At 44.6% G+C, this 24,332-nt stretch overlaps 1 protein-coding gene across 3 annotated transcripts in view; it reads left to right on the plus strand.

The window, feature by feature from the left end:
- IMMP2L (inner mitochondrial membrane peptidase subunit 2) overlaps positions 1-24,332 on the plus strand; it is a 462,410-nt gene that overhangs the window by 263,424 nt on the left and 174,654 nt on the right. For all 3 annotated transcript variants that reach the window (XM_035127413.2, XM_035127412.2, XM_035127414.2), the window contains exon 4: positions 23,487-23,552. In XM_035127413.2, the coding sequence (XP_034983304.1) occupies positions 23,487-23,552 (66 nt within the window). The remainder of the gene's footprint in view (positions 1-23,486; positions 23,553-24,332) is intronic.

Below are 24,332 nucleotides of genomic sequence, written 5' to 3' on the forward strand. Positions count from 1 at the left end.
CGGAGAATGGAACTGAGGTCCCTTCAATACAACCTGTTTATTTGTTTGCACAGTTTGTAGGGAGGTGAGAAGACATTGGTTGTTTATTGAGCATTCACTCTGATTTTGTTGCAGGGAGGTGAGGTGATGTTGCTATGCAGTTGTTATTCCACAGGTGTGTTTCCCAGTCACTTTCCTTATCACAAAGAGGCTGATTTGGGGAAGGGGAGTGGTTTTGTTGCAAAAGAGCGCCAATTCAACTTAAACAGTGCAAAATGAATTTGCTGTTGTATGAATCTGACCTGCAATAGCAACGGCTTGGAAGCACTTTGAGATGCTTTTTTGGTACCTGTATCAAATAGTGTAGAGCAGTCACTGAGGCATGATCACTTGGTTAAAGACCCGGACTGTTTTTCATTAAGAATTCACAGATATCCAAATGTATTCATCACCACCACCCCCATTTTTCATGTGTTGTTCAAATGATTTGGCCTGAACGGCTGAATGAATCTCATGCATCTTCAACAAAAATATAAGGTTTTCTTTTTGTTGTTTCATGAGAAATGTAATAGTATTTCATTGTTCCAAACATGTCATTGTAGTCGTCTAGTGCCTCTTGTCAGATATAAGCAAGCTATTCGTTTGTGCATCTGAAAAAGGGTTTGTAAATAAATCATTGTATATTCTGAATATAACATCAGATCTGCTTATCTTTATTCTTCAAAGATCATTTTCTAGGATAACCAAGATTTGCATGGATACTGTGACTGCATTCCACCCCCGCCCCGCCCCCGTTTCTTCAGCTGACACTTGGCTATGGAGGCAACACACAGCTCTGCCTCCCCCCCCCAATTATCTCAAATGGCCAATGAATCAATAGTTAATTTATAGGTAAAAAAGGGAGAAAACGGTTCATTTTCTGAGAGTTCAATCACTGTGTGTGTTCATTATGGCCTTTTAAATGTGTTGGTGGGAAGGGGGGTATTGGTTGGTTTTTGTTTTATTATGTATTTTGTGTTCTCATTTTTGTATTTTTATGTTGTGAACCGTCCTGTGATCTTCGGATGAAAGGCATTATGCAAATTTAATTAACAACAACAACAACAACATATTGGTTCACCTCCTGCTGTTTCCATATGTTGGAGAACAATGAAGTGTGGGACTTGTGGAGGCTTTTAATGTGTTTTAGAACCCTGGAAAATCAGGTTTCCAAAACTTGCAGGGAATGTCCATGAGTGGAAGAGTCTCTTCACTTCAGAAGTTTGTGCACCACCCATTTGTGCAAGATGGCAGTACTTCTATGGGCAGCAGGATAGAACTAATGTCCTCTGCCTTTGATGCATATTTACTGAAGACATTATGGAACATAATGAAGAGGGCTAACATTTCTTCAGTATCTGGTTTTGTTATGTACATGAAGGAATCTGAATTGCATGTTTTTACAGTCATACCTCATGTTGCGTCCCCTTCAGCTTATGTGCTTTCGTGTTGCATCCCCACAGCAACCCGGAAGTACCGGAACGGGTTACTTCCAGGTTTCGCCACTCGCGCATGCACAGAAGCGCTAAATTGAGCCATACGTGTGCGCAGACGTGGCACTTTGGCTTGTGTCAGTTCTGTGTTATGGACGGGCTCTGGAACGGATCCTGCCCGTAACACGAGGTTCCACTGTACAATGCCTGCTTTCATGCACCCTGTGATTTATTTGTTTTATACTGAAACAGTAACTTATATTATGTTATACTAATGCCAGTACTTAGAGCCAAGAAAGTTGCCTGGCTTGTTTAGCAATGGAATCCTCCATTAGATTTCCACCCTTGCTAGACCTCAGGAATTAGAAGGGACTCGGGCATCATGAATGCTAAACCCCACATACCCACAACAATAGATTCATCATTTGCTGTACTGTGTTGGTAATAGAAATGTAGAAGTTGTGTTCAATTCCTCAGAAAATAAAAAGGATATAAATGGAGGGTGTCCTTTTAGATAATGAAATCCATGCAACGTGTTGTGAAACAGCCAATATGGGATCCAGATAATGGTATTCTCCTTATCTAATGGGAACATGGATTCCCATTCATTAAATACATTTAAGAACCCATTCCTTTTGAAAGTTTTCAAAACCCAGCCATCGGATGCCCTGATTCTCCAGCTGGACTGGATTTAAACTGATGACCTGGATAACATGCTCTAATTACAATACAGTAGTAGCATTTGGTATTTGTTTCAGGCTATTTTCTTTCGGACTATTGACCTTCATTTCATGTTGCATCCTTGCCTTCAGCTTGAGACCTGTTAACACCCGAGAAGGCAAATTACTTTATGGTAGACCACGTCATAACGAAAGGGACCGTTCCGTAAATGATTCAGTGTTACCTTGTTAAAACACAGGAGCTGCGCAGAGTACAAATTAGCAAATCCTCCAAGGTTTTGAAATGGGAGGCTTAATTTTGTTGCAGGTGTTTTAGTGCTCACAGAGCTGATGTATACATTAATCCCCACAGGAATTTAAGAAACAGCTTTGAAGGGATCTTGTGGAGTCTTTTTCTCCCCATTTAATTGGAGACAGCATAAAATGTGCCAAATTAGGTCTTTTAACTCTTCCCTTTTATGTCTAATTCCTTGTACCTTTTCCACGGAGGAAAAGGGCGGAAGCTGAAAGAAAACATTTATTATTCCAGACTGAGAACACATTTGTCTCAACTAACCAAACTATGGAGGTAGCAGGTGTTGTCTTGCTGTAGAGGTTGTCTCCCAGGGAATATGGAGGTACCGAAAGTGGAGTGATTTGTGACAGTGCCAGATGCGCACAGAAAGAACTCTCATCCCACATGAATGACTGGGGGGAGCTTTCTCTATACTTGCTTCAAGAAATACAGGGGACCTTGCTTGAGAACAGTAAATTCTCCTCGCAGCCTGGTGAAAATGACGCTGAACACATGGCACGAAGCATTCTTAGGCCAAATGGATAGTGACTTGGAGAAAAGAGACGTACCTTAGAGACTGGTGATTATATTCCCTCCCTCATAGTTATAATTGCATATTTGTATTTGTGAAAAACCTCCTCATGCTGAACAGGCCAATCTACCTGCTGTTTTGTTTTTGTTGTTATCATTATTATTTTCATTCGTTCCAACAGCTTGTTGGCTGTCATCTTGCTAATTGTTGCATCGGATCTTAGCCCAAAAGAACGTCTAATGCTTACCAAACTGGGGTGACCATGTTGTCAGGCCACATAAACATGCACTGAAAAGCATTTTAAAAGGCCAAGCAAATTAGATTTTAACTTGGTGCCCAAACCCAGGGGCAATGTTGAAACCTCTCATGTTTGTAAGGGTACAGCATTCTGCAAACAGATGAAGATTTATGTAGACATGCTGGCCACATGACCTGGAAGCTATACGCTGGCTCCCTCGGCCAATAATGCAAGATGAGCGCGCAACCCCAGAGTCGGTCACGACTGGACCTAATGGTCAGGGGTCCCTTTACCTTTACCTTTATAATAATAATAATCCAGAAAGAAGAAACCATCAAGCATTTAAACTTTTAAATGATGCTTTGCATTAACTAAAACAGTCAGATAATTTTCTCATACTTCTACTCAAAAGGACTCATTTTTTGGCTCCGTTGCCACTTGGAGCATTAAAAGGGTGTAATGTAAATTATGGTAGTTCTTTCAATATTGATGATTCATTTCAAAGATGTTTCCAAAAACTGCCAGTAGAGAGGAAACCAGAATTATGAAGTCAGTATCTCGAAACATTCCTGCACACGTCGTATACTTGCTGTGCATGTAAATCATATGGACTGGGTAGAACTGGATTACTTAAGGGAGGAGTACAGGAGAAAAGGTCAGAGCTCTCTAAACAGAAAATATGAAAAATCTCTTCTGCGGTTCACTCCCACCAGTATTTTCTCATACTCCTGAGAAATGGAAAATCACTCCTTTTCTTCTTTGTTGTCTTCTTTTAGTAAAAGAAAGCTGCAGTTCTACCTGTGAAGTTTTTCATTCATTTCTCTTGGGTATGCATTTTTAGGTTTTTAAAAAGCCATAATTCTAGCATGCCAAAGGCAACATTGTCCTGAAAACCTTGGCCAGCTTCCTCTTTGCAAACCTCTTATTGATATTGTGTGTTCCAAAAGCCCATCACATATACCTGCTGTCAACATGTTTCACAATATCTGTCAGAATGTCCCAGCCATGAAAGTGGAGTTGTGTAATCATGCTCAATTTTTTTTAAAGTTAAATAAACTTGCCAAAGGAAATGTGTTAATCACTGTCTGCCTGCCTGTCTGCCTCTCTGTTTCATAAATTTTCAAACTTCTAGAAAACTTCTAATGAACAAAAATTTGGACGTTTTACAAACACTGCTTTAAAAACATCATTTTTCATGTTGGTCATCTTTATGAGCGTCTGATAGAACATTGAAAATATAAATAATATATCAGTGCTTCCAGAAGTCAGTTTCTACTGAAATTCTCTCTGTAGTATGTGGTTCCCTTGCCACCTTTCCAAGGTTTCTTGAATCTCTCAAATCTTGCATTTATAAAGGAAAGAATGGTTATGAAGAATAAGTAAATATTCGCCACCATTTGCAATATGGTATTCGTACTGATGTCTATATTAATGCCTTCATTTTCTGTATTTTGGAAATCTTTTTCTCTTGAAGAAGGCTATAATCTGTAAACATGTTGAGATTTGCTGGTTTGGTTGATTAAAAATAAATAAATCTTATATGCATCTTTGGGGATTTTTGTTCTGAAATGCATATGCTTTTATTAAGAGTCCTACCCAGCCAGTCATCATATTTTGCAGAATATTGCATTCTACTGCCTGCCCTTGCTGATTTCTCTTCCCTGACAGTCCATGTCATTGAACATGTTCAGTTTCCATTAGGCTGTTGGTTTTTTGAACCCTACCACCACCTTTAAAATTTTCCCCCTAAATTTCTTTTATACTTTTGCAAACCATGTGATTTCCCTAAGCACAATGATACCTCCCTCTTGTTCATAGAAGTTGCCATTTTATCCACATAAAGACCCCCACTAAAATAATGAAGGCTGGATATTAAAGAGAGGATAGATTGAAATGCTCAAAAGCTACGGTATATAGAAAAAATTTTTTAAAAAAATAAACCTTGCAAATCGGGCCTGCACAACTTGCAACACATCAACCCTGGGTCGTAGCCAACGTAAGTTTTACTTGGAGCAGATCCACTTAAACCAATGGACCAATGTTGTCCATGATTCTTGATTTTAACAGGTTATTCTGAGTTAGACTCACATTTTATTTAATCCCATGTACTGCATTCTGCCAGATGCTTGATAGCTTCTTATTTATCAAAACCTCTTCCAACAGAAAGTTTCATTGTAACAAGGTTTAGTTATACCAGTTTTATAGTTTTGTCTCTCTCTGTGTGTAATCAGCTCTGTGTTGGCTTTCTGGTAGGAGCAAGTTGTTGCATCATCAGCTCATGCACATGACTGTTGGAGCTGGGCCTCCAGAAAAGTCCAAAAACAGAGTCAACCGAATATTGGATGCACTTCTGATGGGACCCTTTCAGGGATAGAGAATTCACTCTTCTTGGGGAACTTTATGAGGCCCATACTTTTTGAACATTTAGATGCTAACTGAAAAGTAAGTCTTTCCAGCGAGCGTTTGGTTTATGAGATTTCACCATTTGCTTGGTAGCCTTGGTAACTGCTTGGTAACTGGTGTAACTAAACCTTGTTGTTTTAACCTGCTGTTCTGCAGTTGTTGGGTTTTTTTTGTTATCTTGTCAACTCTTTGCCTTTATTATGATTGTTTTTATAGCTTTTTATGTTTTGCAATCTAGTAGGCCACTTTGTGGGGTAAAAATGAATCTAATCAAAGAGCTGAGTGATTGCACAGGTTTACATTTAGTCACATTTACTTCAAAATAATTTTGCAGCCAAACAAATAAGCTCCTAGTAAATCACAAGAGAGTTTTAGGGTCTTCTGCCACTCTCACAACCCGAGAGGTTGCTAAAAGCCTGTGCAGGTACATTGTAGACTAAATATAGACATGAGGGTTACACAACATTGTGTATATATGGTAAAATATAACAGTCATCAGACAACAATTTGACATGTTGTCAAATTCTGTATCGACATTGTGGCTTAAATATGTACCCCATTCTCCGTGAAACCAAAGTTGGTTCCATCCCAAATCATTCACCTTCATGTTTGATATTTTAATGCTACCATTTCCCAAGTCATTTCCTTCCCATCATACTTGATGTCTCCAGATCAATAAAAATTAGATGAGGATGTCAAATTCTTTACACAATTGAGCTTTTAGTTTCTTGCCCCGTCAATGTGTATTTATAATGGTGGCTCTTTCATAAGCCTAAACCTTCTTTATTCACGTTTGCTGGTCTTCTCCATTTCCCCCTCTCCCAGAGTCCATACATTATCATCTTGGTACAATGGGCACATATTTGCAGCTTGGTTGTTCATTCAATAAAAAGTGCCTTTGTTAAGGCTGCAAACCTAATTTAAGTCTTGCCAAAGACAGCTGTTAGGAAAGGATGCCTCAGTCTTTAATGGTTTATGTGGCTGCTTGTAGCCTTTGATCGGGAAATATGTGAGGCATTTACAACAGAAAACCCTTTGCTGTTTCACAGTCAAGAAATCAAAGGGTGATTTAAATTCTATGAGGACCTGTCCATCAGCAGATCCTGGACTCACCTACATTAGCCATGTTACAATGTGTGATAAACATGTGACACCAGAGGGTGCTATAGAGCCCAAAACGTTGTCCAAGCGATTTTACATAGTTTATTTTCTTTTGTTATAACAATTTAATTTATGAGTTATTTATTGCGATTTCCCCCCTGTGTGTAGATACAGCCTGTTTCCTACTGCTAAAGTTTAGCTCCAAAGCATGGTCTGTCAGACATATGATAGAGGGGGCAGGGCCTTGCTGTCCCTGCTCCTTGCTTGAGGGTAGTGCCTTAATAGAATTAATGTGATTTAAGGATTGTCTTTATTACCAATCTTCTTTTAGCCAACTAAATCCAGTTCTTTAAAGTTATACACTCACACATACATACATACCTAACATGATGTTCCAAACAGACAAAGGACCTTTTTCACTTGTCTCAGGTATCTATGGAATGGTTTATAAAATCCAGTAGTTTTAAAAGGTGGATTAAAAAAATCTATGGAGATGGTTTTAAAACAGCAGACTGATACACAAAGGAAGGATTCCCCCATCCACCCACCCCCAAAAAACTGTGTGCAGTTTTGATGTTGGTACAGGATCAGGAGTAAAAAGACTGTTTTGATCACTGGAACACTTAAATTTCCCGTCATTTACAATGATGTATACATTGGGGAATTATTTAAAAAGATAATTAGATGTGTGTCCACATACTCATCTAGTGCTAGTGAATTAGTTTAGCAGACTATTCTATGAAAAGTTCAGATGACATAGTTTCCAACAGAGTCTGACGTGGAGGCAAACGTCAAGGTGATCAAAGTGTGATGCCCTTTTAGGACTAGGTGGAAGTGAGGTCAAACAACCTGCTGAAAACGGCAAGTAATTAATTGAGTCTCACTGTTAACAGTGAAAAGGTCAAATACACATAACTGTAGCAATTAGACAGCTTGCATTCTTAAACAGCCAGCCATTTAACTTCAAAGTGATTAGACTAGAAGCCTAGGAACTAATTAAAGTGAGATTTTAATTCAGAAGAGTTTGCAAGATATTTCAAGTACTTTCAGGCTTTCTTATTTGACTAGTCACATTGCTCTGCCACCCACCAGTTAGTTTTATTGCACTGAAGCATTTTAATTAGTACCTTCAATTTGACTTTATATCTTGAGTCATTTCCACAAAAACCTGGAAATGGTATTGCTCACTGTACTTTCACTAGATTTCTTGCGCGTGCACACACACACACATCACAAAAAGCTCCATATGTAGGCCTGCTTTCTACCAAAAACAACTAGAAAGTAGCAAAATACAAATTAGGTGGGTTGACTTTACACACACACACACACACACACACACACACACACACACACACACGTTCAAATTCTACTTTAAGAAATTGGCTCATGCCAAAGTTACAACTGAAAAAGGAAAAGAAAAGAGGACTGAAGATAGAAAGTAAATGATAATTATGGAACAGTAGAAAGCAGGCCTTGATTGAACTTTAATTATAATTCCTGAACTGGCAATTTAACAGTTTTTAGCAGGCTTTGTGAAAAGTTCTTCCACGAAAATGTCCATAGATTTGCTGAGTAAAAAAGGTCAGGCTTGGGAGTCTTTCCCTGGTCGCTCCCAATGGCAGTATTGCCCAAATTGTTGAATATCCCTCCAGTGCCAGTTGCTGGGGAACATGAGAATGCTATTTTATTCATGTTCTGCTTCCAACTTCTGCTGTTTCTCCAGCTGTGGCCTTATTGAGAGAAGGGCCGCTCTCATCTCTGGTTCTGGTTATAGCCCAGCTGGATTTTGATAATGTACTTTACATGGGGCTGCCATTAAGGCAGTTTTGAAGCTTCAATTGGTGCAAAATGTGGCAGAAAGAACATTTGTATCAGCTGAGAATTCAGCTCTCCAAACATCCAGGTAGCCCGGCGTTTCTGGAGTACCCTCAACAGGGAGATACAAAGGTTCCCTTGTGGGTTTTTAGAAGAAAGAGCTTTAAAACCTTTTTTATTCCATTCTTCTTCTGGATGATTTTATGGCACTATGTCTTAATAATGATTTTGTCTATGGCTGATTAGGTAGATAGATAGATAGATAGATAGATAGATAGATAGATAGATAGATAGATAGTTTTAACAGCCAGCAGTGTTATTATATCATTAGATTGTTTTGTAGGTTGTCTTGAGGATGGTGAGCACTCTAAAAGACAGGATACAAACACTCTACTAAATAGTAAAATGTAATGCTGTTTGCTGTGTTTTTATAGCGTACAGTGTTACAGTACAAGATAGCAGCAAAATGCAAGAAAAAAATGCCCGGAAGGCAATTAATCCTTCATACAATTTTGTGACAGGGAAGAGAGAAATGTCTGCAGGTTCCTTGCACCAGATAATACTTAATTTGCACAATTAAGCAACTATGTAAATAGGGAAGACAAGGCAGATTTTTTGAAGAAAAAAACCCCCAAAGAATGCTCCTGAGTGTCATGGGGCACTTTTCATCCTGTGGCTTTCAATGCAAACACACCTATATGGATTTTATTCATACAGGGGCGAGTCAGGTATCCACCAGTGAAGCCATGACCAGGAATATCCATCCCCCAATAACCCAGCACTGAGCAACGAAGCTCGAATGTTTCTGTTTCCATCAATTACGGCTGCTGTGAATGGTGACTCTGCTTATTTTGCACACATTTAATCTGCAACATAATTTTCACAGACCATTGGTGGTTTTTTTGCCTTTACTTGTGACCCCATCTGGAAGAAAGAGGCAGGGAGATGGATGAGTTAGAGCCGCATTGAAAGGAGGTCTGCAGAACTTTAAACTTTGTGGAAACTACAGCTGGGCTAGGAGCCAGTTATCACCATCCCCCCCTGTCACAGTGGCTGGATCAGGCTACTTCAGAGTAACGACGCTACGCAGCTCTGCATTTTATTCTTTTATTGGTGCTGCGTATTTACAGTGAGGAATTCATTGCTATTTACATAGAGTGATGTTGTCAGTCGCTTTCAGAACCTCCGAATGACTTTTGGCGCGTCTTTCCCCAACACAAAAGCTTTGGAAGCCCCATCCTCTTTCCCCTCCTCTTCCTGCGTAATTCTGGAGTTGGGGGGATGGGTCTCCCCTCCTTCTTGGCCCCTTCCTGTTCCACCTGGGACCCTGGCTCCGCTACCTTGCCTGAGCCTCGGACCCGACTTCCTGCTTCCCCGCTGGAATCGGAGCTTCCTCTGCTTTCCCCTGTGCTCGGGGCTGGGCTTGAACTCAGGAGGGGAGGGACTTCGCGATATCCCCTGTCCCTCACATCCACCCCCCTTCCAAGCTCCCCTTCTCCCCTCCCCAGGTCCCCCCCAGGTGTCGGTGACGACTGGAAGCCTAAGAACTCAGTGCTTTCCGAGCCCGTTGGTGTGAACACCTCCCCCCAGTCCTGCGAGCCCCCCCCTTCCGCCTGGGAGGACTGGAATCCCAAAAATTCCGTGGCGTCCGAGCTGGTGGGGTTAAAAATGTGCTGCCAATCTGCTTCTGCCTCTGACTGTGTGGATCTCGGTGACACCCATATCTCGTCTCCCGAATCCTCAAACTCCGCTTCCCAGCGCCATGGTGAGCTGCTCTCCCTTGCCTCCTCCTCCTCCCCCTCCCTTTCCATGTGCCAGGGCTTGGGTCTGTGGGGATAGAGGGCGTGAAATTCTTCCACCAAGAATTCCTCCTGTATCTGAGTGGCTGGGACCCATTCATTCTGGGACGGTGGAGCATCCTCCCATGCCATGAGGTACTCCAGGCCCCCCACCCCTCTCCGTGAATCAAGGATGGCCGTGGCCTCATTGAGTTGCTCCCTGCCTCCCCTCTCCCCCCCTCCCTCGGGGGTTTGTTCGCTGTCTCGGAGCCTGCTGCTTTCCCTGTACGGCGACAGCAGTGATCTATGAAACACTGGATGCACCCTCATGTCCTCTGGCAGTGCCAGCCTGTATGCCACCGGGTTGACCTGTTGCGTGACTGTGAAGGGGCCCAACCTTCTGGGTGCCAGCTTTTTGCACCTCCCTCTGGTGGGAAGGCCCTCCGAGGACAACCAAACCTTGTCCCCCACCCTGATGACCTCCCCTTGTCGCCTGTGGCGATCCGCCCCCTTTTTGTACGCTTCCTTGGCCCTCTCCAAGTGTTCTCTGAGCTGCTGGTGCACCGTCTCCAGTTCCTCTGCCCAATCCTCAGCCTGTGGGCCCTCCTCCTCCTCCTCCCCCTCCCTCTCTGGGAAAGATCTGAGGTCGCGCCCGTAATTGGCCTTAAAGGGCGACACCCCTGTGGAGACGTGCACTGCATTGTTGTAGGCAAATTCTGCCAGTGGCAGGCGATCCACCCAGTCCGTTTGCCGCTGGCTGACGTAGCATCTCAGGTACTGCTGCAGAATGGCGTTGACCCTCTCCGCCTGTCCATTGGTCTGCGGGTGTCTAGCCGTCGACAAGCTGACCTCCACCTGCAGGAGGTTCATGAGCCGCCGCCAGAACCTGGAAACAAATTGGCGGCCACGATCCGAAATAACCCTTAAAGGTAATCCATGCAGTCTGAATACGTGATCAACAAACAGTTTGGCTGTCTCTTCTGCAGAGACCGCCCTGGCACACGGTATAAAGTGGCACATTTTGGACATGAGGTCCACCACCACCAACACTGCGGTCTTGCCCCTGGAAGAAGGCAGATCTGTGATGAAGTCCATGGACACCACTTCCCACGGCCTGTGTGGTGTGGCTAAGGGCTCCAGCAATCCTGCTGGCGCTGCTCTGACCACCTTTGCCCTCTGGCAGGTGTCACAGCCCCGTACATAGTCTCGAACATCTTCCCTCACCCCTGGCCACCAGAAGTGTCTCATGACTAGGTGAGCGGTTTTGTCCCTTCCAAAATGACCCGCCGTTGGGTTGTCGTGCATCTGCTTGAGGACCGTACGTCTAAGCTGGGTGGTGGGCAGGTACAGTGCACCCTTGTAGAAAAGCAGCCCCCTGCGTTCTGCAAAGTCCTTTGCCTGCTCCCTCCCCCCTCTCAGTTCTCTGAAGATGCGGTTGGCAAATTCATCCGCTGCCGTCAGTGCTGTGAGTTCTGCCTCGCTCACCACTGCTGCTCCGCAGGACCATGCTGACGGGGGGAAAATGTGCCTGGGTGCTGGTGGCGCCTCCTCCTCCATGTACTCTGGCTTGCGGGAGAGGGCATCCGCCCTGACATTCTGCTCCCCCGGGATGTAGTGGATGGAGAAGTTAAAGTTCGAGAAGAACTCTGCCCACCGTATCTGCCGCTGGTTGAGCACCCTGGCCGTTCTCCAGAACTCCAGGTTCTTGTGGTCCGTGCACACCTGGATGGGGTGCTTGGCGCCCACCAGGAAGTGTCTCCAGTGCCGGAACGCAGCGTGGATCGCAAGAAGTTCCCTGTCAAACACTGTGTAGTTTCTCTCTGGCTGGGTCAGCTTCCTGGAGAAGAAGGCACAGGGTCTCCACTCCCTGTTGGCGTCCAGTTGCAGCAAAATTGCGCCCACAGCTTTTTCCGAAGCATCTGTCTCAATGCGTAGGGGCGCATCCTGCACCACGTGGAACAGGTTCTGGTCTGAGGCGAACACCCTCTTGAGGCTTTCGAATGCTGCTTGCGCCTCTGGTGTCCACCTGAACTTCTGCTTGCCTCTCAGGCAGTCCGTGATGGGAGCCGTAACGCGGGAGAAGTTCTTGATGAACTTCCTGTAGAAGTTGGCGAAGCCCAGTAGGCGTTGGGCGTCTTTGCGCGTCCTGGGGCTGTGCCAGTCCAGGATGGCCTGCACCTTGTCCTTGTCCATCGCCAGCCCCTTGTCTGACAGCTTGTAGCCCAGGAAGTCCACCTCTTTGGTGTGAAACTTGCACTTCTCCAGCTTCACATACAGGTGGTTGTCCTTCAGGCGTTGCAACACCTCCCTGACATCCTTCACATGCTGCACAGGGTCATCGGAGTAGATAAGGATGTCATCCAGGAATACCAGGCATTTCCTGAAGAGTAGGGACCCCAGGACGTGGTGCATGAAGGCCTGGAAGCATGCTGAGCCCCCTTGCAACCCGAAGGGCATCACCAAATATTCAAAAGAGCCCAGAGGCGTGAACATCGTGGTTTTCCATTCATCGCCTTCCCGGATCCTGATCAAGTTGTACGCCCCCCTCAGGTCTAGCTTGGTGAAAATCTTGCCCCTGCGTGCCGCTGTCAGGAGATCGTCCACTCTGGGCATGGGGAAAGCCACTGGCTCTGTCACCGAATTCAGCCGTCTAAAATCCACCACAAGACGGCGCTGTTGCGTGTCTTTCTTGTCCACCCAGAAGACCGGGCTGCCCCCAGCTGCCTTGCTTTCTCTGATGAACCCCCGCTTGAGGTTTTTGTCGATGAAAGCGCGCAGATCCTCCAGTTCCTGATCTGACATGGCGTACAGCTTGGCTGGGGGTATCGTTGCCCCTGGCACCAGGTTGATCTGGCAGTCAAAAGGCCTGTGTGGGGGTAGGTGGTCGGACTCCGCTTCGCTGAAGACCTCCTGCAGGTCCCAGTACGGCTTGGGTATCGCCTCACCCCCTTTGACGTGCATGGTGGCCACCGTGGCTATCGGAGGCCCCTCCCCAGGTTGGTGCTGCATGCAATGCTCCAGACAAAAGTCCGACCCAAACGTGATGCATCTCTGGTGCCAACTTATGGAGGGGTCGTGGCGCGCCAGCCAGCTCATGCCCAAGACGATGGGGGGGTCTGAGATGGTCGTGACGTTGAAAGCCAGTGTCTCTGAGTGCCTTCCCACTGTCATCCTCATGGGGGGGGTTTGATGAGTGATGGCCCCTCCCAGCAGCTCTCGGCCGTCAATGGTTGCCACGTGCAGAGGAAAATCCAGCTGCAGAAGCTGGATCTGGTGCGCTTCTGCAAAGTCCCTCGAGAAGAAGTTCGCTGAGGCACCACTGTCAATTAAGGCAAGGACGGTCAGGGGATAGCCATTTGGGAGCGTTAGCGTGACTTCTAGAACCACTCCTGCTCTGGGAGGGGTGGGCTGGCTCTGCTCCTCTCTGTGCGGGTGGGTGGGCTGGGGCTGTTCTCTGCTGACTGTGCCTGGCTGCCGCCCCTTGTCTCCTGCAGCCAGGCTTTCCCGTTTCCCTGCTGTGGTGCTGCGTCAGTGGGGGAAGGCACCACCGTTCCCGCCTTTCCTTGCCACTCCCTGCGATGTGGGCAGTCTCTGACGAGATGCTGGGGGGAGTTGCAGAGAAAGCAGTTCCCTCCCCTTCCCTCCTTGCGTCTTGGCGCCGCTGGGGTTTGAAAAGCCCGCGCGCGCGCGCTATCAATCTGCATGGGTTCCTGGTCCTGGCTGGCTCCAGGCGTGGCTTGGAAGGGCTGTTGGGGGAGTGGCTTCTCCTGCGACCGTGGGAACCAAGCCCGCTTTGCGCGCGTTGCTTGCTTGTCGTTCCACCGGGATTCCTGTCTCACCCCCACCGCCAGAGCCGCTTTGCTCAGCTGATCCATACTACTGGGCTTTGGACCTCTCGAGAGCTCATCCTTCACCTCCTCACTCAAACCCAAGTAGAACGCTGCTTGCATTGGAGCCGATTCCAGTTCCCACCCCAGTCTGTGCACCAGCATGGTGAATTTCGCCCAATATGCGCGGACTGTCATATTTCCTTGGCGCAAATTATGCAGTTCCTCCTTAGTCTGGTCCATATGACTATCTGACGAATACATCGTTTTCAAACCTTCTAGAAAGAGTTTGACATTTTTCATGCAAGGATTCTTTGTTGCGATTAACGGTCTTAGCCACTCCCTGGCTGCCCCGGTCAGGTGCTCCACAATAAACGCTACCCTGTGCTCATCGTCAGGGAAGTCATCATGGTGCAGCTCAAGAGCATACACAATCTCAGTCTCAAATCCATGATATTCCCTCGGGTCTCCATTGAACTTGCTTACTAGGGTCCCGGCTCTCCTTCCTGGCAGCACTTGGACTGGGGGTGCCCCTCCCGCCTTGTTTTTCTCTGCATCCAGTTTGTTTTGGAGGTCTACCGCCACCGCCCTTAATTGCTGCTCTCTTTCCTGGAGCGCTCTCACCTGTTCCGCAAGTTGTACCCGGTCGTCCTGGAGTTTCTTGGTTTCTTCTTTAGCTGCCCTTAATTCTCCCTGCGCCTCCAACGTCAGCTGCTGCAGGTCCTGTTGGGCTTTCTCCGCGATCTGCCGCCATTTCTCCGCCTCTGATGCACTCATCCCGGCAACTCCAAAGTAGCCCAAAAAAAAGATTCGGAGGTTGCTGTCACAGTGGCTGGATCAGGCTACTTCAGAGTAACGACGCTACGCAGCTCTGCATTTTATTCTTTTATTGGTGCTGCGTATTTACAGTGAGGAATTCATTGCTATTTACATAGAGTGATGTTGTCAGTCGCTTTCAGAACCTCCGAATGACTTTTGGCGCGTCTTTCCCCAACACAAAAGCTTTGGAAGCCCCATCCTCTTTCCCCTCCTCTTCCTGCGTAATTCTGGAGTTGGGGGGATGGGTCTCCCCTCCTTCTTGGCCCCTTCCTGTTCCACCTGGGACCCTGGCTCCGCTACCTTGCCTGAGCCTCGGACCCGACTTCCTGCTTCCCCGCTGGAATCGGAGCTTCCTCTGCTTTCCCCTGTGCTCGGGGCTGGGCTTGAACTCAGGAGGGGAGGGACTTCGCGATATCCCCTGTCCCTCACACCCCCCAACTGTTAATCCAGATGGTCAAGCTAACCCTCCCCATGTTGCTTGCAGTGTTACCTGCCTGATTTTCACATGCCACACCTTTAGATGTAGAGCGAGTCACATCAAACTTACTACCTGCCCGCTCTGCCCAGGTCCCATGGCTGTAGGTGTTTGAGCTGACTAAGCATCAAAAAAAGTTCTGTTCCCAGCCCCATAGCTCTAAGGAGCCTTTTGGAATCACCTATTTCCATAACATGCTTCCCAGTTCTTATAATTTTTGCACTGCTCCGCCACCTATCAGACACAATTTAAGCCACTTCTCCTGATCATTCCCAAAGTAAAAACACCAATATTCCTTGGCAGAAAGAGCTCGACTTGGACCCTAAGAGACTGGAACAGTGCTGGGGATATGAAAGTTAGGAGCTAAAGAGCACCTGCAACCTGGGTTATGGGCGCAACAATGGAATGTCTAGGCGTGTTTTTTTATAACAAGAATGCAAAACTGAAAATGAATGAACTGTAGCTAAGATATTATGTTTATTTTTCACATGATCTAGTCCTTCCCCTGCCCACTCCCCTAATATTCTTAAAGAGGGTCTCTTCTCCAGTCTTCAGAGAGTAGCTGGAAGTGGGGAGGCAGAAAAAGGTCCTCCTTTCCTTCCACTCTTCCGTTTTAATCTGAAAATTTAGGTGCAGTACTGCGCCCAGAGCTCAGAAACTGCTCACACTAATGAAATTCCCTGACGCAAAATGCTCCTAGAACAATGGGAGTTTTGAGCACTGGACAGGTTTTACCTGTAACAATACTGTAGTGGATGGGGCAGTATCAGCTTCCATAAAGGTGTCTACAGCCCGTCTATTCAGAGCACACACAACATGCATGTGCACAGGAACTACTGCAAACCCAAGCTGCAGAATCTGACCTCATTCTTTAACCCTCCACCTGCTGTCTTATAAAAATAGTATACACCTCCCAACTGAGGGGAACACTTGGAGCATCTTATGAAGTAGGCACTAGTCTGGGGGTACAGAATCTGTCCCACAGTTGCTCCAAAACCCATCAGCCTCAGCAAGCATGGCCATTGGCTAGAGATTATTGGAATAATCAGCAGCTCCTCAAGGGCCACAAGTTATCTGCCCCTTCTCTAGTCCATGAAAGCCACAGATGTGTGAGTCTTTGGTCTGCCTCTGGCCTCTTTCTAACATGACCACCCCTTGGAAAACTGAAAAAAACTACCGGTAGCTTGCAAGAGTGAATGAATAAAGCAGTTTAAAAGCACTGGTGCTGATCCTGATCTTTTCCTCAGAACAATTAGGAAATGCTTCAAGGAGAATGATTAGTCTTTGAGTATTTCGCCTTTGTTGAGTTCTTTAGGAGACGAGTCCTTATGACATGGATTTCTACCACACTCCCCCACCCCCACACACCAGGTCTTTGGTGAAGCCTACCTGCACAACTAGAACATAAATATATTGACGATAATCACTGTTGTCATGAACTGCCTATGGGGTTCTTATGTCCCAGTTTGTGTAAGCAGGGCAACTCATTTCTTCAGATTGCTGAAACTAAGATCACACAGTGGAGTCACATGCTGTAGTCTGAAACTAGTGAAAAAGATGCACCTTGCTGCTGCTTCTCTTTTCATTTCTTCTCTGATATGAAACAGCTTTGAAAAAGAGCCTTCCTCTCTTGAAGATATGAGAGCTGTATAGGGAACGCAGTTGCTTACCCAAGGCGCAGTGGGTTAGTTAGCACACCAAAGACACTGAGGAGCTACAGGAAATCAGTTCAAGGAGAAATTTGAGAGGTTATTGCAGTCAATGAACCACCGTCTATAAGCGCCTCTGCCATATAGGCTGCGTAGGCTTGTTCTGCTTGGTATTTTTCTTGGTTGTGTCCTGCTTTCAACTTGGAATCATCAGATGCAAGGGAAAAACACAAACACAATTGCCATTATAGCTCTCCTGGCACACGATGTCCTGGCAAAGTATGCTAGACAGAGATTCAATTGCATTTCAGTTTAATTCAAGCAGTTGCACTTTGTGGTTGGTGTTGTATTATATTGAATCAATTCAGAACCTTATTTCATTTGTCCAGTTGTTCAGGGTGGTACTCTAATGTCTGGATTTTATCTGCCTCAGGTATGTTTACATTGAGGATGTCCTTTGCTCCTTAAAAAACCCCACACAAATCAGTTTAGTGTTTTGTCTTGTAAACTTCTTGAGAGGGGAAAGTCTGCTAAGCTTCAGAACTTCTCATTATGGAGAGAAATAGTTGTTTGTGACAAAAATAGTTTGCCTAGTGTTGTGAAATACCCCAATTAAAACATTATTTTTAGCACTGGAAATGCTGCACTCATCAAGCCTCACTGAAGCTTCTGCTCAACCAGTTGGCATAATTCCCCTCTCAATTAAGTGAAATTCTACATTTCTGAGATGTATATGAGAAGTGTTGGGGATTTCCCCCATATGGTTCACTGCATCTGTGCTCATTAAGACTGAAGTCCATTTCTTAACACAGAGTCTAGAGGGAATCTTAAAGCATCTGAAGAATTTCAGTTGCTACAAGTCTCTGCCATCATTGATAGCATATTTGTTTACTCCACAGAATATTTGTTTAATCTGGCTTTTTTTGGGGAAAAAAATTAGGGTATATATTAGAGAACTAAATTTTCAAAGAAAATAATTATATGTTCTGGTCCAAACATGCAGTGGTTCAGTTCAGACATAACCATGGGTTGGTTCTCCATGAATGAGCCATGTACTCTTTATGCTCACTCTTTTCCCTCTCCCTTCTCTCTTCATGTGTTCTGATTTCCTGAATGCTTTTATTGGGTTAACTGAAAATGCACATACATAAAATAGCATGTAATAACAACTGAAAGTTTTCTCCCAGGTCCCTAGAAGCTAGCTAGCCAGTCAGAATGATCTTGTAATGCAGGGGTGGGAAATTGGTGACCTCACAGGTGTTATTGGACTGTTATCTCCCATGAGAATTGTAGTCCAACAACATCTTGATGGCCACACATTCCTCATCCATGCTTCCAAAATATGCTAACCATCTCTGTAGACTGGAAGCAGAACAGCTTGGGTGCAGTCTATGTATGATGCTTTGCAATGCTTACGTTCAAATTGTTGAGGACTTTGTGTCAGGTCTTGAAGATCATGACAGATGATAGAATGGGATGAGATGTTCTCTTGGGCATATTAGCCTCATCTATTTTTATATTGCATTGAATGATTCTTGATAATGAGCAATAGGATCAGATTGCCTTTCTCTGTTCCCTGCTCATACCCATGAACTCTATGTGCCCTTTGAAACAGAATCCACTTTTACGATGTAGACATAATCTAGACTGACTCATGATGGAAGAGAAATCAGATTTCTTTGCTCTTTAGGTAGTAAAGTACTAATGTATGTTGAAAAATATAATTGCATTTGCTTCACTGTTGTATCTGACTTTCATATCTGACTGTTATCCGGGAGTTCTGGGCTACTCTCTCTTTTATTAGAACAGAAGACTTCATGCCCAGCAGGAAATTGGCTCATTTAGTATTAGGAGATATTTCATAAATCCCTTGTGAGAGTTAAAATGAAGCAACTACCTTCTCTTGCTTAGCAGGGATCTATAGCTAGACCTCCATGGGCACCTGTATGGGGAAAACTCTAACGAGATCTCTTTTCCAGCCTCCTGAGCTCAGATTGCATTAAGCAGCTATTTGAAAGCAGATAGTTAAAAAAATAAAATAAAAACTTAACTAATGAGAAAAGGAAAGAGAGAATCAAAAAGTGGAAAAGTGGCACTGCTATAAAAGTGTAATGATTAATAAAATGTTAATGAGCTTTTGGGGAACCGTTATCTGCAGTGGAGATGAGCGCTGCCCATTCAGTATACTTAAGCAAACTTCAGCTCTTCAATCGCTGCTTGGGGCCAGTTTTAGCATATTCTCTCCAATTTCATCTCTGTGTAATCCAGTACCCTGAGTAGAATGTGTACAGTATGTGTCAAATGTGGATATATACACCTTGTGAGTTCCCAATCAAGCTATTATTGCTCGACCCCACTCCAAATTCATGTCAGCAGCTTGGACACCACCACCGAATCTCAGCTGCAGGATTATTTGCACAGTCATAAGGTTGGTCAGGTACTGGAAAGATTATCATTATTAAAGTGAATGGATTGGAGGAGGAGGAGGTGGCTGCAAAGAAACATCTAGCAGTCCAACCCTGCAAAGCTGGTGTTGTAATAAGAGGCGCCATGCAGATAACAGGGTACAAAGTTGCTGCAGCTGATTCATCATGATTGTCTCAGAATTCAGAGGTGCGGAAGTTGTGATGCTTTATTCTTGTTGGAAAAAAGAAAGAAAGAACAATTGGCAGTGTTATTTATTGGATTTTGTTATTTATTTAATTTACACCCCACTCTTGCTCCTGAAGGGACGCAGGTGGCACTGTGGTCTAAACCAGTGGTCCTCAACCTTGGGCCTCCATATGTTTTGAGACTACAATTCCCATCATCCCTGACCACTGGTCCTGCTAGCTAGGGATCATGGGAGCTGTAGGCCATAAACATCTGGAGGCCCAAGGTTGAGGACCACTGGTCTAAACCACTGAGCCTATGGCTTGCCGATCAGAAGGTCGGCGGTTCGAATCCCCGCGACGGGGTGAGCTCCCGTTGCTTGGTCCCCGCTCCTGCCCACCTAGCAGTTCAAAAGCACAGCAAAGTGCAAGTAGATAAATAGGTACTGCTCCGGCGGGAAGGTAAACGGTGTTTCTGTGTGCTGCTCTGGTTCGCCAGAAGCGGCTTAGTCATGCTGGCCACATGACCTGGACGCTGTATGCCGGCTCCCTCAGTCAGTAAAGCAAGATGAGTGCTGCAACCCCAGAGTCGTCCGTGACTGGACCTAACGGTCAGGGGTCCCTCTACTTTTACCTTGCTCCTGAAGGAGCCCAGGGCAGCAAGTTCAGGGACAGAGCCAATTATTGATTACTATTAGTTGTTGTTTTTAAATCTGTGCATCAGTTGCACAGATTAAGCATAACTCACACCTAGAAGGCATGTACTGGGAGGTTCCCATTTTCAACTCATTCATTTGGCAGACTAGAATGTACCAGGATCATAGCAGATGGCATAATCTTAAAGGGTGAATGTTAGAAGAAATCTGGTACCAGACCCTCCTAGAAGAAATTCTGGTACCCAGAAACACAAAACGATATTCTGGTTTGAAGCACTGAAAGCCATTAATGACTGTGGTGAATATTCAGTGTCTTCTTTTGAATATTCAGTGTCTTCTTTTGAAGTCAGTTTCATAGGTGGATAAATATATGTCATTATTAGCAGAAAAGTAATCACTTTCTTGAGAATGTTCTTCCATCAGATTGAGAATGAGGGTTCTTCAAGGTCATTGTGATTATTGCTGAATTGGGGTAAATTGAACTATGAGGTCAGTAGCAACATTAAGATACGTATACACTAATGAAATGAAAGTTGTTTGGAGGGGGCAACTCCGAATAACCTTTAAAACAAAGTGTAAAACTATGGAGGAATTTTTGAAAGTGTACACTTAAAATTTGATGACTGTCTTCATTAGCACAAATGAACTATACATAATGTAGCTTAAAAGCAATTTTGCTAAAAGAGTATAATTTCCAGTAAGATGAAGTGAATAAAATAAATCTGATTTCTTCCTTTTCCTTTATGGCAATATCTGTGCCTGTTGGTAAAGCAACCCATCTTATAGGTGGAAATGGTGGCTGCTGACTCCTGGCAGTGGTGGAAAATTGCACACCCAACCCCCAATTTAACACACACCCAAGTTTCAGCTTTCTTTCACTTACCCTCTACCCTGAAATGTGAGAGCTCCATTCTCATATAAAATGATAGAATTGTAGAGTTGGAAGGGACCCAAGGGCCATCTAGTGATGTAGGGTTGCCATATTTCCTCTTTTTCCAGGACACGTCCTCTTTTTCATGGTTAGAGTCATAGTGATCTATAGTCAAAAGTAGAAGTCAGCAAATGTGCTCTTCAGAACATGGCAACCCCCTGCAATGCAGGAATCCCAGCTAACCTTTCATTCAACTCCACTGTAGGGAAAGACATGTAAACGGTGGGGTCAGGTGGCCATGAAATTAAAAAAAGAAAAGAAAAATCTGTGATAATTTTATGCAGTGTATGCTGGGTAACCCACCAGAGCTGTAATAAGGAAGAACACAATCCATCTGCCTTTGCTGTGTTAAGTAACACCTGCAGTGGGGCAAGACACCATTGTTGTGATTCAAGCCTAAACAAATAGAATCAAACTTCTTGTCAACTTATTATTGGGCAGTTTTATGTTGGTTGCTCATATAAACATTATTTAGTACTGTGTTGGTTAATTCATGAACTTCTTTCACTGTGTGTTAGGAAACTGAATTTTTAGGATAGCCTGGCCACAGAGCGGTTTACTCTTATCAAGATTACTGTAAATGGCTTGAGACTCAAGTATCTGATGGAACACCTTTCATTTTCTTCAGTTGACCAGGCCCTGTGATCTGCAGTGAAGGTCCTTATTGTCTACCTGGTGGGGATGGCTTGCTGCGTAGTGGTGTGAGATAAGGCCTTCCTTAGTGGTGTAGAATTCTCCCCACCCGGAGGCACGGGTGTTTCCTATGAGGATTCTGTTGCCAAGCCAAAACCCATTTCTACATCCTGACCTTCAAACAATTTGTTTAGGTAGTTCCAGATCCTGAATTATGGGGTGTTTTATATTTGCTGTTGTATTTTGTCTGCATTTCATAGAATAGTAGAATTGTAGAGCTGGAAGGGATCCTGAGGCTCATCTAGAGATCATATATGACAGGTGGCCTTGCAAGCTCTGCTTAAAAACCTCCAAGCAATGAGAGACTCTACCACCTCTCAAGGGAGTTTGTTCTACTGTGGAAAAGCTCCTACTGTCAGAAAGTTCTTCCTGTTCTTTATCTGGAATTTCCTCTCTTGTAATATCTGTTCTGTGGTTTTCAATTATTGTTGTATATCCCTCTGAGCTGCCTTGAGATCCTTCTGGATCAGGCATCCCCAAACTGCGGCCCTCCAGATGTTTTGGCCTACAACTCCCATGATCCCTAGCTAACAGGACCAGTGGTTGGGGATGATGGGAATTGTAGTCCAAAACATCTGGAGGGCCGAAGTTTGGGGATGCCTGTTCTGGATGAAGGACAATTTTGAAATTGAACAAATGCAAGCCAAACAAATGCAAATCACAATCAGAAGTGCATTTAAAGGCTCCCTGTTCCTTTAAGTCTGCTTCTGGGTATGTAGGGTGGGTGGATATGGTTTGTGGAAAATGGGCTTGCAGGCTAAATTAAGACCCCTGCTGGACCTCATGTGGCCTACTGGGCAGAGGATCCCCACTGCTGAGTGGGAAAGTAAACACTGGTAAAGCTTGTAATTTGGACTAGCTTGGGTCTTCTAGTTTGAATCTAGGAATGTACTACAAACCACACCTGAGGTGATACTGTTTTCTCCCTATTACTGCTTGTTGAATAGCTAGTAAAGCAAGTTGCTGTGTGAGCACAGCATTACTGCTTTATCTTTTCTCACTGTCAGTTCTGTGTTGATATATACATAAAGATGTATAACTGCTGTCGCCGCCATATCATAGCTGGCCATTTTTATATGGTGTTCCTTCCAGATTGTATGATATTGTCTCAGTAAAAATAATATTTTACATAGGGGAGGATTATGTATGCCAGATGATTTAATTTTTATTTCATTTTCAGTTCATTTTCTGAAATAAATGACCAGCACGAATGTTTATCATGCTGTAACACTGGCATTTAATGGTGAATCCTTCTTTGAATAAATGCATCCATTTTCAATCTATACTGATCACCACTGAATATTCTGTGCATTTATTTTACACCAGCACGAGGGTAAATGACCCTGGCCCATTCATCTATTTTTCTGGCAGTGGTTTTCAACCACAGTGGTCTGAAATGTGAGCAACAGAAGTGACTTCACTTCAGCAAGAGGACGATGACGGATGCACATCAGGCAGAATAGCAAATCATCTGATGACTTAAGCAACCCTCATTTCAAAGCTGATTTTCTTTTCATTTCCTTAAAACAATGAGAACTTTGCTGATTGAATCACCTTTCCCCTCTTTTTGCAGGTCTCCAAGAAACCCAGAGCAGAAGATCATTAAACGAGTGATTGCTCTTGAAGGGGACATTATAAAGTAAGTATGGTATGCCATTGTCTCTGACTCCCTATAAGAATATAATACATTTTCAGTGGAATTTGAGGTGGTAACCCAGGAAACTATGATATCCTGTCATTTTGGGGCTCTATTAACAGGGGTGTCAATGCTATATCTTTTTTTTTAATGAGCCACCTCTTTCGGCACCCATTAAAGACTTCAGCTTTTCATAAAGCATTTTAAGTAGATATATTTTCCCAGTGACTGCATTGGATTTTAATTGGCTATATATATGGAATTGTTTGTATATATGAAACTGTGTTTAAACATTTATGCTTTTACTCTGAATTCACTTTGAGATATTATGTGGGAAGTTACTCATAAATGGAATCAAACAAATAAATAGTCCCAAAACCGCTGGAGTTGTACCCAGTTGTAGAAGGTTGACTTATAGCAGGCATGCAGTAAACCGGTGCAGTGCGGTACGGGGACTCGCCGAGCGGCGCCGGAAATCGTGTCTACACAGCCGCAGAAGCGATTTCTGGTGCTGCGGACATTTTGGAAATGGGCAGCCAGCACCAGAAATTGCTTCTGCACAGCTGCAGACATGCGCAGAAGCGATTTCTGGTGCTGCGCTGCCCATTTCCAAAATGTCCGCAGCTCCAGAAATCTCTTCTGTGCAGCCGCGGACATGCGCAGAAGCCATTTCCGGTGTTCCGGACATGGGCAGTGCGGCAGCAGAAATCGCTTCTGCGCCTGTGCAGCCCATGTCCAGCCCATGGATGATAGTCCGTGGGAATCCTCTGGCTCACAGACAGA

This window comes from Zootoca vivipara, chromosome 10 (assembly GCF_963506605.1).
Source record: "Zootoca vivipara chromosome 10, rZooViv1.1, whole genome shotgun sequence".
Taxonomy (NCBI): Eukaryota; Metazoa; Chordata; class Lepidosauria; order Squamata; family Lacertidae; genus Zootoca; species Zootoca vivipara.